At 33.2% G+C, this 16,038-nt stretch overlaps 1 protein-coding gene across 1 annotated transcript in view; it reads left to right on the top strand.

Moving 5' to 3' along the window:
• Positions 1 to 14,698, top strand: part of Pspc1 (paraspeckle component 1) — a 71,960-nt gene extending 57,262 nt beyond the window's left edge. Inside the window, exons 7-9 of the mRNA XM_004854893.3 lie at positions 6,318 to 6,375; positions 9,991 to 10,160; positions 12,166 to 14,698. Of these exons, the coding sequence (XP_004854950.1) occupies positions 6,318 to 6,375; positions 9,991 to 10,160; positions 12,166 to 12,351 (414 nt within the window). The 3' untranslated portion in view covers positions 12,352 to 14,698. The remainder of the gene's footprint in view (positions 1 to 6,317; positions 6,376 to 9,990; positions 10,161 to 12,165) is intronic.
• Positions 14,699 to 16,038: the final 1,340 nt, after the last annotated feature.

The raw sequence follows: 16,038 nt of genomic DNA, 5'->3' as shown, positions 1-16,038 counted from the left end.
TTCCCTATTTACAAAGACTTTGTTTCCATTTTTTCCTTTTCTCATAATTTTTCCTTTCCCTTCTTTCCTTTCCCCTACCCCTCCCACTTCCCCTGCCCCTTTGCACCTTTTCTTCCTATTTCATATTATCAGTTATTCATTTTAATCATTAATTACACTTTCAGTTTCTCACACCAGAGAAATTATTCGGTATTTACACGTGTGTGTCCTATTTATTTCACTTAAGAGTATGTCTTCAATATGCATCCATATACCTATTAATATTTTATGTAATAGATTTTTGGTGTTTTGTGATTAGCTATATTTGTTAGTATTTCTGGATGATAAAGTTTTTATTTCATCTTTTTCATAAAAGTTTGACCAATTATCTAATAATCTTAATATATTTATGTTGTTTCTGTAGTAAAGGGAGAGTTATGAATGCCATTTACTAACACCAAAACATTTTAAAATGGTGGATTGATGTTTTAAAGAAATCTGTTTTTATGAATATTTAATGATAGGTTGAATCTTCTTACTGGAATTAATTTTTTTTTAGAATTACATAGTTCTAAGGTGGACTTAAGTGTTCTATATTATTTTTAGCATTTTTGAAATATGGAACATAAATAGCACACTGCAATCCCTAGGCAAGCTTAGAAGCTCCCTGACAGATAAACATGAGGGGTTCTTTATGAATAACGTTTTGATTGTGGCCATTAAAACGTCATTCATTCAAACAAGAATTTAGATTATGTTGGGTGAATGTCTTGTGGCTGACCTTAAGATGCTGTTCTGCTTGATAGTTCAGCCAGTTTTTGTTTAATTCAGTGTATCCTAATGTTTAAGCATTCACATAATCCTTTATTTAAAAATGGTTACTTTAAGAAAACATGCTACTTTAAAAAAAAATGCTGTGTAATACATTTAAAGTCACAGATTGCTTTCCCAAGCAAAAATATCCTTATTCTACAAGAAATATCTGATGCAATAGTGGAATATTTACTGTACTTGGGGAAATAGATTAATTTGCAGTAGCAGTGCAAGTTACTGTTCTTTTATATTTTCATGAAAAAAGACTGGCTGGAACTTGATTGATTTGAAACACAAGGTATCAGTATGTGTGTCTGTCTGGCCTCAAACTCCCAAGTGCTCCTCTTGCCTAAGCCTTCTGAGTACTATGATTACAGGTGTGTGCCACCACACCTGGCCTTGACTGGAATTTTAAATCAGTAGTTCTCAAAGTTACGGGCTTTTAGATCCCTTTACTCTGCCAAAAATTACCGACAACTCCAAAGAGCTTTTGTTTAGTTATATCAGTATTTACCATATTGAAATTAAAGCAAAATTTAGAGAAAATGTGTAGTGGAAGAATGGCCTTATTTTATATTTATACGAGTGTCTTTTAATGATCCACTTTGATACATATGGAGAAATGGTATTATTTTTTATGTTTTGTAAATTTGTTTATTGCTTTGCTCTTTAGAAGATAGTCTCACCAGCATGGTGGCACATGCCTGTAGTTATAGCACTTGGGAGACTGAGGCAAGAAGATCGCCATGAGTTTGAGGCCAGCTGGAGCTACAAAGTGAATTTAAGGCCAGCCTGAACTATATAGCGAGACCCTGTCTAAAAAACAACAAAACAAAGTTGTCTTCCCATATTGGCTTCTGCAATTCCATCTGTTGCAAAAAGACAGACTCCTTGATTAAAGTCTATGAAGAAGGGTCTGTTTTACATGGGTAAATAGAAAAGAGAATAGTATATTAATAACCTTTTCAAATAATTGCAGATGCCATTTGATAAAGTGGTAGTCTTTTGGGCTGGGGATTTAGCTCAGTGGTGCCACACCTGCCTTGAAACCATAGGTCCTGAGTTTGATCCCCAGTACCACAAAAAAACAAAAAATCATGGGGTCAAAGTGGTAGTCCTTTAAAGTACTCGCATTAAAGTCCATTGGTTTGCCTTGAATTTTGAGTGGATTTACTTAGGCGTAATTTTGTGATATCATGTACTAATTAAAAACATAGTGAATCACTGACTTAAGTATATCATCCACTGTCAATTTTATTATACAAAGTTTTGAAAATCGGTTTTTTGGGTTTTTTTGGCAGTACCAGGGATCAAACTCGTGACCTCACTTGGGAGGCAGGCATGGTCCCACTGAGCTAAATACCCGCCCCCCCCCCCCCCCCCCCCTTGAGACAGAGTCTCACTAAGTTGACTTGCTGGAATTCAGACTTATCATCCTCCTGCCTCCTGGCATGCAAGCATGTGCCACAACGTGCTACCTTTCTTGAAATCAAATTTCTTAATAATCTTATTAGAGAATGTAGACCAAGTAATGACATCAGTAAGTAGATGGTAGTATCTCTTTATTTGTTGGTTTGTTTTTTTTTTTTTTACCAACCATTGCCTTTGCCTTGTTGAATGAATATTGGTACAGTGTGATAAGATCATAGTTTTATATAGTATATTGTTAAATCTCTCTTAGTATAAATTAAAATGGGGATAGTTTTGACTTTCATTTTCTGGAAAGGTCTTGTGGACTTATAGTAGTCTGAACTATACTATGAGAACTCTTTGTCACTGTGGTGTGTGCTTTTATGCATGGTTCTGGGAATCAGCTCTTTGCTTCCTTTTTTGGTTATGTGTTAAATTTAAGTACAATTGAATGATAAGATTTCTGGGATATATATGTGTAGTTCTTTTCATGGAAAGGCATTACAGCCTTGTAAACACTGTAAGTTTAAAATCTTAACCTTTTGTTATGCTTTTATTCTAATTTTTGAAGAATGAAGGTAATTTGCGAAGATGGAAATAGGATTTTATAGCCCAATCCATTTATATATTTATATGACTTTGTGTAAGTTATTTAATATCTCGGTTCCTCAGTTTTATCATCTCTAAAATGGCATAAGAGTAAGCCTACCTTACAGGATTGAATCAGTCATTTAAAACTGGGTTTCAAATCACAGCTCTATGTATTGCACTGCAATATTTAGGATGTTGGTTACAAATAACTTGTTTCAGCTTAAGCTGTGTCTGTTAATGTGTGGTTAAAGTTAATAAAGCATCATTAAATTTTTTTTTAAAACCAGTTCTGATTTTAAAAAATATATATGTATATATATATATATTTTTTGGTACCGGGGATCGAACTCGGGTCCTTGCGCTTGCACAGCAGTCGGCAAAACCACTGAGCTAAATCCCCAGCCCTTAAAATATATTTTTAAAAGTGAGGGTCTTTTATATTGCTTTTGAGTGGTCACGTGGTTGAGAACTTGTTTAGATGATTCTTATTGCTGTTACATAAAAAGAGAGAAGTCCGTCCTGTCTTTCAGTTTATAAAATCACCTCAGTAATCTTCCTCTTTTACATTTACTAGAAGTATATAATATTGGATTTTTACAAAATAACAGCAATCTGAAGAAATGACTAGGAAGCTAAAAGGTCTGTCTCCTAAAAATATGTCTCTTTAAGAGTGAAGTGTAGAGGGGCCGGGGATTTAGCTCAGTGGTTCCGCCGCCTGCCTCACAATCGCAAGCACCCGAGTTCGATTTCCGGTACCAAAAAAAATAATAAAGAAAAAAAAAGTAAAGTGTAGAGCTGGGGATTTAGCTCAGTGGTGCTGCCGTCTGCCTCGCCAGCGAAAGGTCCTGAGTTCAATCCCTGGTACCGCAAAAAAAAGAGTAAAGTGTATAAAATAACATTTAGTAATTTTTCAAAATATACTGTTAACATTACTAAATAAAGATATATGTATGTTTAGTGAAAAATGCTGCAACACAATGTGCATTTTGTATTTTAATATAATGATAGGTTGTATTATGGAATATTCTGAGATATTGATTATTTTATGTAAGGAAAGACACTTTACTTTAGCACTTAAGCCAGTTTATAATATAGCATCAGAAGGGAAGTTACTATTACTATTTGTATAACGGACCTGCAGTATGTTAATATTTCCTATGAAAATCTCTTAGTGGCAAAAATAGGTTTACAAATAATAACAAAGTACTATATTTGGCTGGGGATTTGGCTCAGTGGTTTCGCCGCCTGCTGCGCAAGCGGAAGGATCTGAGTTCCATCCCCGGTACCAAAAAAACCACCACCACAACAAAAACATAATGCTTAGCTTTGGCGAAACCACTGAGCTCAGTCCCCAGCCCAAGCTAAGCATTGTTACTTCACAGTGACATTTAGAGCTGAAAAATAGTGAATAAACAAAGATGGTTTCTAATCCCTTTCCCTCCGTAAATCATAGGACTATATAGTTTGTTAGGATATATGAAAGATATTTGAGAATTTGGAGTTTCAAGCAGTGAGATTATTCTTTATTAGTGATGAGACATTGCATCCCTAATCTCATAGTGAAGTGAAATCTGAAAGAAAAAATGTAAATTAAACCCCAGCTCCCCAAAAGTCATTGTAAGAGCCTGTTTCAAAAAATGAATGAAGGACTGGAGATGAAACTCCGTTGTGAAGGCCCTGGGGGCAGTCCTCTGTATCACACATTCATAGTTGCATATATAGATAGATGAATAGCAAAATTAGAAAGAGTGGAAGTGGGGCTTAGTAGCAGAGCTCTTGTGTGCTCTGCTTGAGGCCCTAGATTTGATCCCTGATAATGGAGGAAAAAACTCTATTGATAGCTAAGAGTTTCATGAAAAGAAAGAAACTTTTTTTTTTAGAAACTTATTTTTAAAAGACACTTATAGAAATAGCATTTAGAAAGGTTTGGCACTTATGTCTTGTAAATAATGTGACTAAACATTTTATTTCTTTGTGATGTTTTTGTTTTTCACAGCTTCACATATTGCAGCATAGCTTTATTAAAGATTACCTTTTGATCATCTCCATTTAGTTTAAATGGATAGTATTCTTAAACAAAATTTTTTAAAGAGTCATTTATTGCTTAGTGATCATTATACAGTACTCTCATCGTAGACTTCTCCTTAATTCTAGTTTTGTATGTACTTTTCACTCATGTTTTATATCATTAAATGGAATTGTAAATGAACATTTAGTTTTTAGTAAATTGCTTTTGAAAATAATTTTTACTTTCTTGAGATTTAAACATTGGTGCCTTTGTGTCAGAATATTACTTATGATTACTATGTTTTTAACACACTTGAGACTGGAAATGGTCATCAAAATGAGAATTACTGGGCCGGGGATTTAGCTCAGTGGTTCTGCTGTCTGCCTTGAAAGCGCAAGGTCCTGAGTTCGATCTCTGGTACCAAACAAAAAGAAATGAGAATTACTATTTTAGGCAAGCATTATACCATCTGAGCTATGTCCTCAACTTGAGAAATTGCAATTTTTGAATGTTATTTAGGGACTGGAGATGTAGGTCAGTGGTAGAGCAGTTGCCTACCGTGTGCAAGGCCATGAGTTCTATCCTCAGCACTGCATACATAAGTAAATAAAAGTCATTTAGTAATTTCACCTGAGGTTTTTTTTTTTCTTTTTGGTACCAGGGATCGAACTCGCGTCCTTGTGCTTGCACAGCAACAATTGAGGTTTTTTTTTGAAGTTAATGGGATTGTTGTTAGTAAATTACTTATTTTTAGGAAGTAGTTTCTATAATTAACTTTCAAAGGTTTCTAACATTTGTATGGCCTTTTGTGCTATAGATAACTTCAGTAGTGCATTGTTTCAGAAACTGGTACACTAGGGGCCGGGTATTTAGCTCAGTGGTTTCGCCGCCTGCTGCGCAAGCGCAAGGACCCGAGTTCAATCCCCGATACCAAAAAAAAAAAAAAAGAAACTGGTACACTTGCATTCAGGTTTTAGGTAGCACCATTGCTCAGCTTAAGGAAAGCAGGGTTTTGTTGAAATTCAATAACTGATTGTGCAAAATGAAGACTTCTATTATATACCTATAGTCTCTGAGTAGAAGGGTACTTTAGTAAAAATGAAAGAATGAATATTTGGACAGTGAAAATTATGTGTGATTTTTACCTATTTTAACACTTTGGTGACCTAGGAGGAAGAAAAATTGGTACCAGTTATTGTTTTAGATTTTCCTTTGAAGTCTTGGTATGTGTTTTTGGTGGAACAGAAACATTAAAAAATAATTTGTGGTAGATTTTATGTAATTTGGTTCACGGATCATCTTGCAATATAAACTGGTATTCTAAGCATTTATAGTGTATTACGTTTGGGAGACTGGTGTTCTCTTTGGTGTTTCTATTAAGTAAACGATATTGGAAATTTTCAAAATTTTTAATGGAAAGTGATGTTGTAATTCACTTTTTTCTTTTTGATTTTAGATGGGATATGTAAAATCATAATATCGATAGGTTGACTGTGACAACTATGTTTACTTACAGAGAGAACAGGAAATGAGAATGGGTGATATGGGTCCCCGTGGAGCAATAAACATGGGAGGTAGGGATTTGAAGCAAAAGCCTTCTGTAACTTACTTGTACTTCTTTGGGATACTGTCAATGCTCTTTGTGGTATCTACATATCAATAAGAGACTTAAAATATGGAACCGACACTAGTGAAGGTGAAATCTTTTTCATTTATTAAAGTGAAATATAATTATATTAAAAATACATGCCAAGGAAGAAAGTTTGGAAGCTGTATGTTACATACTTATATAGCTTCAGTGAAAGAAATATAAATTTCTAATACAGCCTGAAAATAGTTCAGTCATGATATGATGTAATACAGTTGTGTCGTATTTTTGTAATCAAGTTTTGTGCCTTCAAATTGGCTTTTTTACTCTGGAAAATTATAGTTTTTGGTCAAGTGTTTTTAAACTTTTTGAGAACATTTTACAAATTTCTGTTTTAAACTAACATTTTGTTCATGTTATTGAGTATTTAACATTTTGTTCTTTTTTTTTTTTTTTTTGGTACCAGGGATCGAACTCGGGTCCTTAGCTTGCGAGGCAGGCGGTGGAACCACTGAGCTAAATCCCCGGCCCTAACATTTTGTTCTTAACCATAGTAATGTACGTGGAAGTGCACCGCCTAGAGAGATCTATGACTTGAGGAAATGAAATGTGCCTTGCCTCATGCACAATGTACAATTTTTAAGAAAGTGCCTGCATTAGCAACTTTAATGTCAATTGGCTTTTATAGTCAGATTATCAGGAAATTAGAATCAATAAATAAAAATTAGTGGAGTATCAGAATTGTGGGTCTTCAGTTTAAAGTGCCATACATTTAAACATTAGATAATGCATTAAACTTTCACATTAAATGGTCCTACTGAAGCTATCACAAAGTCAAAATCTTTGTATAACCCAAATGTACACAGTATTTTGAAAATAACATTGCTAGGGCATCCTGTGTACATGATGTGCACACCCATGTAGTAATTCTTCAACTACATCGTGTATGAAATAAAACTTAAAAGACAGAATGAACATTTTCTATAATCACTTTTTCTTCCTTAAATCTCTGACACCAGTTCTTTGACACTTCTTAATTACATAGTCTGGAATTGGTTCATTTTCTTATCTACCAACAAGTAGTTATTAAATATCTTTGGTATATAAAGGACTCCTGAAACATTTTCCTTGCCCATAATAAATTTAATCATTCACATGGATACATGAAGTAATTAGTTTAAATTCTAAAATATGAAGCATAGTTGAATATATAATGATGTACCAGTGGTTGTGTATTTGTCTTTTTCAGAGTAAATTCTGGTTTGCTATATAAAATAATCTATATGCTTTCTAAGGACGATAAAAATGAGATTATTGTGGATTATAAGTAAAGTGAAGAACCATTACAATCATTAGGTTGTCATTAACATCAGAACCAGACTTTAAAATAGTATAAAGCTTAAAATCATTTCTCATGGTCCGGAGAGATTGAAAGCATTCTCTTTGCTTGATTAGCAACTTTATAAGAATATGCTTTTACATGCCTTATTTAGTTAGGAATTCAAGAGAATTTAAACATTTTATGACATTTTCACTAGAAAACCGCATTTACATTTTCAACACTTACTTTCCTGAAGTCTAATCCATTTAATATTCTTTTCTTTAGTCTTTATTCAATGGGAGACTTTACCTTAATGGTGTTTTGGAGTTAATCCAGTAGGGTTACTGTTGAGTAGGTAAAACTGATCTATCCCTTTAAGGTACATGGATGGGACCAGGTGTATAGCTCAGTGCTAAAGCTTGTACTTAGTGGCTTGGGTTTGATCCCCAGCAGAAAAATAAAGAATAAATTCTATTGATGGAATGTAGCAGTAGATTTTCTGGTTTACCATTAGTGTGCATACCAAGTAAAACACAGATTATAAAGCCAGATAATGGCAACGTTTCTTAGATCTTTAAATTTAGTTTATCTATAGTTCTGTGGATGAAGATGTCAGTACTAAAAAAAAGGCTGATAGTTGGGAATATACTGATCCTTTTTTAATTCTCAAAGTTGTATAGTTATAGTCCAGACTCACAAGTATAACAAGTCTACTGAAGAAGAAGAGGGAAAAAAAATACTATTGTTAATCTGTTCTTTTGAGGGAAAATTAAGGAAAGGTGCCTGTTAGATACTGTCTTCAACCCTACTTCATTTCTAGATTGTGGAAACCTGTTAAAGTGATAATGTAACTGTCCCAAGGGAATGGAAACATTCTTGGATAAAATATAGATTTATCTGCAAGAACATTTTAGGGTTAAGAAAGTAATTCCTTTGAAAAGTTGCTTGTTTTCTAGGATTGGGTTTGAAGAACAATAGTATGCGATGCTGACGATTGTTATAGGTGAGAATGTTTTCAGCTACTCCTTGGACAGGACACTAGAGAGAGTTCAGCATCATTAGGTATTCTGAAGTGGATCTGAATGAAAATTTCAGCTCCTTTTATAATGTATATTTGAGAAATTGAATTCTGAGGGTCAGAAAATTGACCTACATAATGAAATGCTAGGAGAAACCTCTAAGCTGGAATCAGTCTTTGTTCTGAATTTTTAGGAACAAGCAAGAGCACTTAAAAAATGAAAAGAAAATTTTTTTGAATACCTAAAAATACGCCTTTTAAACCATCTTATTTATAATAAGTATTCCAGGGCCGGGGATTTAGCTCAGTGGTTTCGTCGCCTGCTGCGCAAGCGCAAGGACCCGAGTTCGATCCCCGGTACCAAAAAAAATAAAAAATAAAATATAATAAGTATTCCAGTTGAACCACTATGGCAATTAATATGAGATAGATGAATGTCTTTTTTGATGAAAAAATTTGATCCATATCTGATTATCCTCATTGCCAGAATTTTGCATGTCAACATCTCTGGGTGCAGTTGTTTTTAAAAATAAGTTTTATCACAATGAGTCATTTTTATTGGGGGAGTTTAGATTGCATTTTAATAAAATGTTTAAAAAATAGTACTTTGTAATTTGGAAATGTACTTAGTAATGCTATAAAAGCCAAGAGTTTTCTGCAGTGATCTTTGTAGGAAGTGGTTTCCCCCCTTACACCTTAGTGTCATTTACCTGGTACTGTTTTTAGTTATGGTTAAGAGAACATTTTTGAAGTGGTGATCCTCTCTTGTTCATTGAAACTGATAGAGTCAAAATTGTTGGTTAACAAATTTTTTGCCGGGTATGGGTGTGCATACTTCTAATTCCAGCACCTGGGAGGCTGAGGCAGGAGGATTGCCTTGAGTTAGAAGCCAGCCTGAACTATATAGTGAGACACTGTCTCAAACAAAACAAAACCAAAAACAAACCAAACCAAAACAAAATTGTTGTAAGTAGGCTATAGTACATAATACTGATTTTTAAAACTTTGAAATTGTTACATTCTCAAATGGCCTAAAATAATTGATAGTTGCCTCGCTTGTTTTATGTTTACATATTTTGGGGATGAAACTTTTAGCATGTAGACAATGCTGTGTTGCACAGTAGATATTTGTCTCATTCTCAAGGAAGGAAAATGATTTTGGTAATAGTCTTGGGGTATAAGGTCATGTAAGTTATGTAAAGTTTTTTTAATGTTTACTAAACTAAGATAGGACAGCTCTAAGTATAGATTGTTTTACATAGATGCGTTTAGCCCAGCACCTGCTGGTAACCAAGGTCCTCCTCCAATGATGGGTATGAATATGAACAACAGAGGAACTATACCTGGCCCACCAATGGGTCCTGGTCCTGCCATGGGACCAGAAGGAGCTGCAAATATGGGAACTCCAATGATGCCAGATAATGGAGCAGTGGTAATGTATCATGAACATTATTTTGATTATATTCAGTAATGTACACTTGTGCCCCAAAGATACCTTCACACTTAACATAATTTGGCATCATTTGTTTCGGCAAGAGAGAGAGAGAAACAACCAATGACAGAAAAATAACTTTGTGAAGTGATGTTTAGATTTATGAGAGACAATCTTTAATAGCCCGAGTTAGGAGTACTATCCATGGTATGCTCTTATATCCCAGTATATAGCACATACTATGTTTTTACAAATTTTTTTCAGCGCTTTAATTTGTAGCCACCATTTGTCAGTGCTCACTGTAATGGTTGAATATTTTACATTTATGTTCTTTCTCTGTGTGAACTCCTTTGGTGGGGATAAAACTCCATTATGTATGAAAACACAATTTTCAGTAACCGTTTTTGCTAGAATGGTCACATGTCATGACTTCAGAGTGTGTATTTTCACTGTAATAAACAGGGTTCTTTTTTTTGGTACATTCTAAACTTACATTGCTGTATTTTCACAGAATTACTTTTTATATTTGTTACTAAATTTAGGTAACTTTTGCTTTGCTCTGAGAGTGTGAAGATATCTTTGTATGGGTTAAATATAAAAGGAAGGTGTTTCAGTTGCATTTTATTATATATTCAATATCATCAAGACTGATAACTTTTATCCTTAAATGAAGCTTTATAATGGCAGAACATTTTCTCATGTGTTCATCATTGTTCTAAATGACATTTAGAAAGAAAACTTTGTTGGCTTTATATTTTGAAAAGGCAGTTTGGTTTGGGCACTACCATATCAAATGTTTAAGGTCCACTGCTGCTAAAGAAGAAAAACACTGCCAGTTAAACTTAGACATACTATCATTTGTAAATCCATGTTGATTTAGAAGACAATAAAAGTAAGACATTGTGGGCTAGAGATATAGCTCAGTGGTAAAACTACTTTCTAGCATGTGCAAGGGCACTAAAAAAAAGTAAGACATTGTGCGTTTTAGAATTGAGGAATGCACAGTTTGTCATTTTAAATTTATTTACTTAAGATGTAGTCTTTTTAAAATTAGGAAAATCTGATGTGCTAATAGTTGGAATTTTAAAAATGATAGTTTATCAGCAAATTGAGGCAGTGTCAGCACCTACTATGAACGCCTATTTTATTTTAGATGGCACCTATTTTTAGAGTAAAATGTCAGAAAACTCAAAAAAACATTAATTTGGTTAAGTTTTTCTTTAGCATATAACTCTCAGTTAAGTAATAATGTTAACTATCCTATTTTTATACTTCTTTCCCTGAAATTGTAAACTATTTGAATATCACTCTTGGGGCTTTTTTGCACTTAGATTTTACTATATTGTACTTAAGGAATTCTGTTCAAACCTTGAGATTAATAATATATAACTTATTATTGTAAAGTCTTCAAAATATTGGGTTTTGATGTTTAATTGTGTTATTTGTCATACATATTAGCCACCATTTAAACTTTATAATCATTTTCCTAATACTAGTCTTTCAGTATAAACACCTCACAAGATTTGATATTGAAATCATAATTCTTTGCTTATGTTTAGACTGTTGCTTTGTGTCTTTGTTTTAGAATGTTTGCTTCATAAAACAATGTGATGCTGCTCCCCAGTTTTATTTTTCTCATTTTTAGTAAAAAAAAGTATTTATCTTTCACCACACAGTTTAGTGTAATACAAACTTTAAATAAAAGATCAGTAATATAATAGCGATTAGGCTTAAGATGGCATTTGTTTATATCATACAGTCAGTTCTTTTTTCATGAAATGGGGGCATAGCATTAGCAATATGTAAAGCTTCAGATGCTGCTTTTTTATTTTTAAACATAGTAACTAATTAAATTGCTCCTTTCTTCCTTCTATGTGTGATCCTGATTCTGCTGGACTTTCTGCTGAACTTCATGACACCACCACTTGGGATTTTGCCAATTTTTCTTGTCACTTATATTTGGCGTGTTCCAAATGGACTTCATGTTTGTTATGTGGTATTCTAGCACAATGATAGATTTTCCCAAGGACCACCCTCCCAGATGGGCTCTCCCATGGGGAGTAGAGCAAGTTCTGAGACCCCTCAAGCACCAATGACTGGTGTGGGTCCCGTGAGTGGTGGTCCTGGTGGCTTTGGTAGAGGCAGTCAAGGGGGCACCTTCGAAGGTCCTAATAAGCGTCGTAGATACTAAACATTATTTTGTTCCTGACTACCTAGAAACAAAATTCAGTGGTATGCCTTTACACATTTACTTGTTACTTGGAAGAAATGGTTTTATTGTTAATGTGTGTGTAGACTGAAAACTTTCTTTTGTAAAACTTGAGGTTTTTGTATTTTTCTTTATTCATAAGCTTTGTAGATTAGAATGGTAATGATGATACGCATCATTGTGAATGTTAAAATGTGTTTGTGACTTTAGCTAACTATAGCCTATGCCATAGTACTGTGAAATCTATGTAGTTACTTTATCTCAATAAAGAAATCATTTTGAGTAATTTAAGATGTTATTAGTGGTATTCTCTTATGGTTTTACTAAGCTTTGCTGTAACAGTAATTCCTTGGTTGCTTTAACTAATCCCAGCCATTTAAAAATGCAAAAACGATTTTGCTTTTTTTGTGCAAATAGCCCTGAAGATAGAAACTTAGTGAAAGCTAATGTCAATACAGATACATAGATTAGTATATTTGGGGGTGGGAGTGCATGGGAGTTTAATTTGTGTAACCCATTGATGTTCTGTGAAATTGGAGTTGCTGCCTACATTTCATAAAGATTCTGAATATTCAGATATTCTGAAAAGGATTAATAAGGGTATCTTTGTCCTGTGCTGCTTTTTCCAAATAAATCTTTTGAATCTTGAAAAAACTGTTTGAAGGCAAATCTCTTTTGCTTATAAAATAATATCTAGTTTTAAATTTTATCTACCAACATTTATTTGGTGACAGTATCTAGATCTCATCTCAATTATTATACAACTAGTGTTGAATTTTTTTAAAGAAACAGTACTGTTGGATTGGTAGTTACGGCAAGATTTCCTGGGTGGTTCATGGTTAATTAGGCACTTCTTGAGAAAGTTGGTTTCTAATAGTGTTAAAAGGATAGCTTGACTCTGCAGTGTTGACAGTATTTCTCTGTAGTTGTAATTCTCTCCAGTAAAGTCTGTGTGATGGTTAGGACTGTTTACAGAGAAGTGTTGAATTTCAAAAGGGAGAGAAACAACTTCAGAATGGAGGAGTCTTTGAAATCTGATTAGATTTCTGTTCTGTCCAATATCAATTTTGAATTGCAGTGCTTGATTTCATCATGTTACAATGTTTCCCCTGAAAGTGATAGGTACTTTTAGAAGTTTGTATGTTTTATGCTTTTGTTCGGAATTGCATTAAAAATTACATTAAGAAAGCTCACATTTAAGTTGGACTACAAAGCTTAATTCACCAGCCACTGATCATAGCATTTACTTTTCACACATTTCAGTGTGTTAATACATCATTCTTTTACCATCTTTCTGAAAAATATGGTGTTTTAAATAAATTGTATGTAAACAGTGCCTTTAATATTTCCATGGTGTCTATTTTTGGAGGAAAGCCTATTTTTGAAAGAAATAGCTTTGGTTAATTAAAAATAAAAAGCAATTGTTTATAAAGCATAATATGCATTCTTTTTTTACCAAGTTATTTTTCGTATGTATTGTTTCATGCTATTTATTTTGACACTACAGTGTGTATGAAATTATTTTCCAAAATTTGCAATATTCACAAGCTTTGGTTTCGGTAATTCTTTGAAAACATGTGGAGATTGTAAAATGATAGTTAAGGACTATTCTCGTTGCATTTTTTCATGAGTATAAGGTGGAGGAGATTTGGATTTGTTTTATGACATTAATTGGGGTGTGAAGAGTTTTAAAATTAATTGAAATTTCTAAGTGATATTTATTGCATTTAAGTCTACTTTTTCCATCTATGTTTTATTTATCTAATACTCTGGTAATTTTTAGCATTGTATTTCATTCAAGGCTGAATTCAGATTGGGAGACACTTGATCCTTTGATGTTAATACCAAGCTACCTTTGGCCAAGGCTGTGAAATTCTGTATGATTCATTCAAGGACATTTGAAAGCCAGTGCACAGAGATGTATTAATCTCCTGAACATCCTAGTGTCCGGGCTCAACTCTGGCTCCAAGAACAGAGTTCTACACAGCTTTTCCCCTGCATCAAGAAAATTCTTGTTCCAGTACTTACCAAGTTTATCATGGAAACAGTCAGCTTCTGAGTGACAGTCAAGTGGAGCATCTGTGAACTTCTAGTTACTCAGTTGTTTAAGGGTTTTGTATAAATATCTGTAGCTGGTTTACTCAATATTTTTCTTGTGAATTAGTATACCAATGAACATTGTTGTCCTTTGCTTAAAAATCATAGACATAAAACTGAAGAGGAAAAAAACTGAAGAGGAAATTCAATAGTGTTAGGTTGCTGAGTAAGTGTGAAGTTGTCATATATGCTATCATTTTTTAAAAGATAATATGAAACAATTTTAATATTATCACCGTCTTCTGTTTTCTTTTTGTGTCATTTAAAATTCCAAGTACTAAGTTTAAAATCTGTAGGGTTTAGCTTTCATATACCTTTTGCAGTTAACATAAATAAAACAAAAGTACATCCATTTTCCTAATTTATCTTATTCTAGCAGTGTAATTTATTGGAATTTCTCATTTTAATTTTGAAAACATATGCATTGATTTTCTCTGACAGATCGCTATCCTAGCTGGTCATTTAATTGAAATTGGAATTATCAACAAGGACAGTGATTGAAACTTTGGCTCATTTTTCTCAAACCCTAAATTATACCTTCACAGTTTATGTAGAAATATATTTGCTGAATATTTCAGTGACTTGGTATTTCCATGGAAAATATGTAATGCTTGCTTAATATCAGTGTAAGTGACTCATAGTCACTGATTAATAAATCAGGAGTTAAATTGCAGATTAGCATAGATTTTGAATGGGAAAGATTTAAACGATTGAAGCGACATGAGAGGAAATGTGATATGGCCAAAGCTTTATTTTAGAAGGGTTGAAATTTAGTGTCCAATGGTATTAGTCAGAAATAAAAGCCATGTCATTTTGGACAAATAGAGGGAGTCTCCTGGGGAGTAAGATGTTTTAATAAAAAAAAAATGTTTGCATGTTTAAGAGTTTTGTTACAACATCTAATATATTAAAGTATATTCTTGAAGTTTCCGGTGATAGCAAAGATTTCAAAGTTGAGAGATTTTAAGAATAAAACTGAATACTTGTATGTTAGAATAACAGTTGTTAATGTTTTCTAGTATTTCTATTAGTTATTTATAGGCATGGACTTTTTAAAGAGTGGAAGATTACTTCAGTGCAGATTTCAGATTACTTTGATTGTAAATATTTCAACACACAGCTCTTAAAAGAATATTGTGGCCGGTTTTATACCAAAGAATATTAATTTCCACATATTATATTAAAAAATACATGTCAAGTTATATAACCAAGTGTAGGTTTATTTCATCATAAGCTAATCATATGATTAAATAAATAAGCAGTAATCTTACACTTTATAAAAGCATTCTTTCATTTTCAACAGCCTACGTTACTAAGTATTTAAAAATAGGACTTATTTTCTTATGTTCACTTTATACAAAAATTTCTTTGTTTCTTTTTTTTTTTTTGTACCTTGGGGATCAAACTCAGGACCTTGCATTTTTGAGGCAGGCGATGGAACCACTGAGCTAAATCCCGAGCCTTCCCATATGAATTTCTCATTGAGTAATTTATAAACATTTATTCTTAGGAAATAAGGAAGAATTGGAGAAATTTCTACATTTAATCTTTTAAAATCTGAATTTACATGTT

Source organism: Heterocephalus glaber, unplaced genomic scaffold (assembly GCF_053883595.1).
Source record: "Heterocephalus glaber isolate CG9 unplaced genomic scaffold, H.glaber_assembly_v1.0 deba00001719, whole genome shotgun sequence".
In the NCBI taxonomy this organism is placed as follows: Eukaryota; Metazoa; Chordata; class Mammalia; order Rodentia; family Bathyergidae; genus Heterocephalus; species Heterocephalus glaber.
Note: the sequence above shows the minus strand (reverse complement) of the source record. Positions and strands in the feature narration are given on the sequence as shown.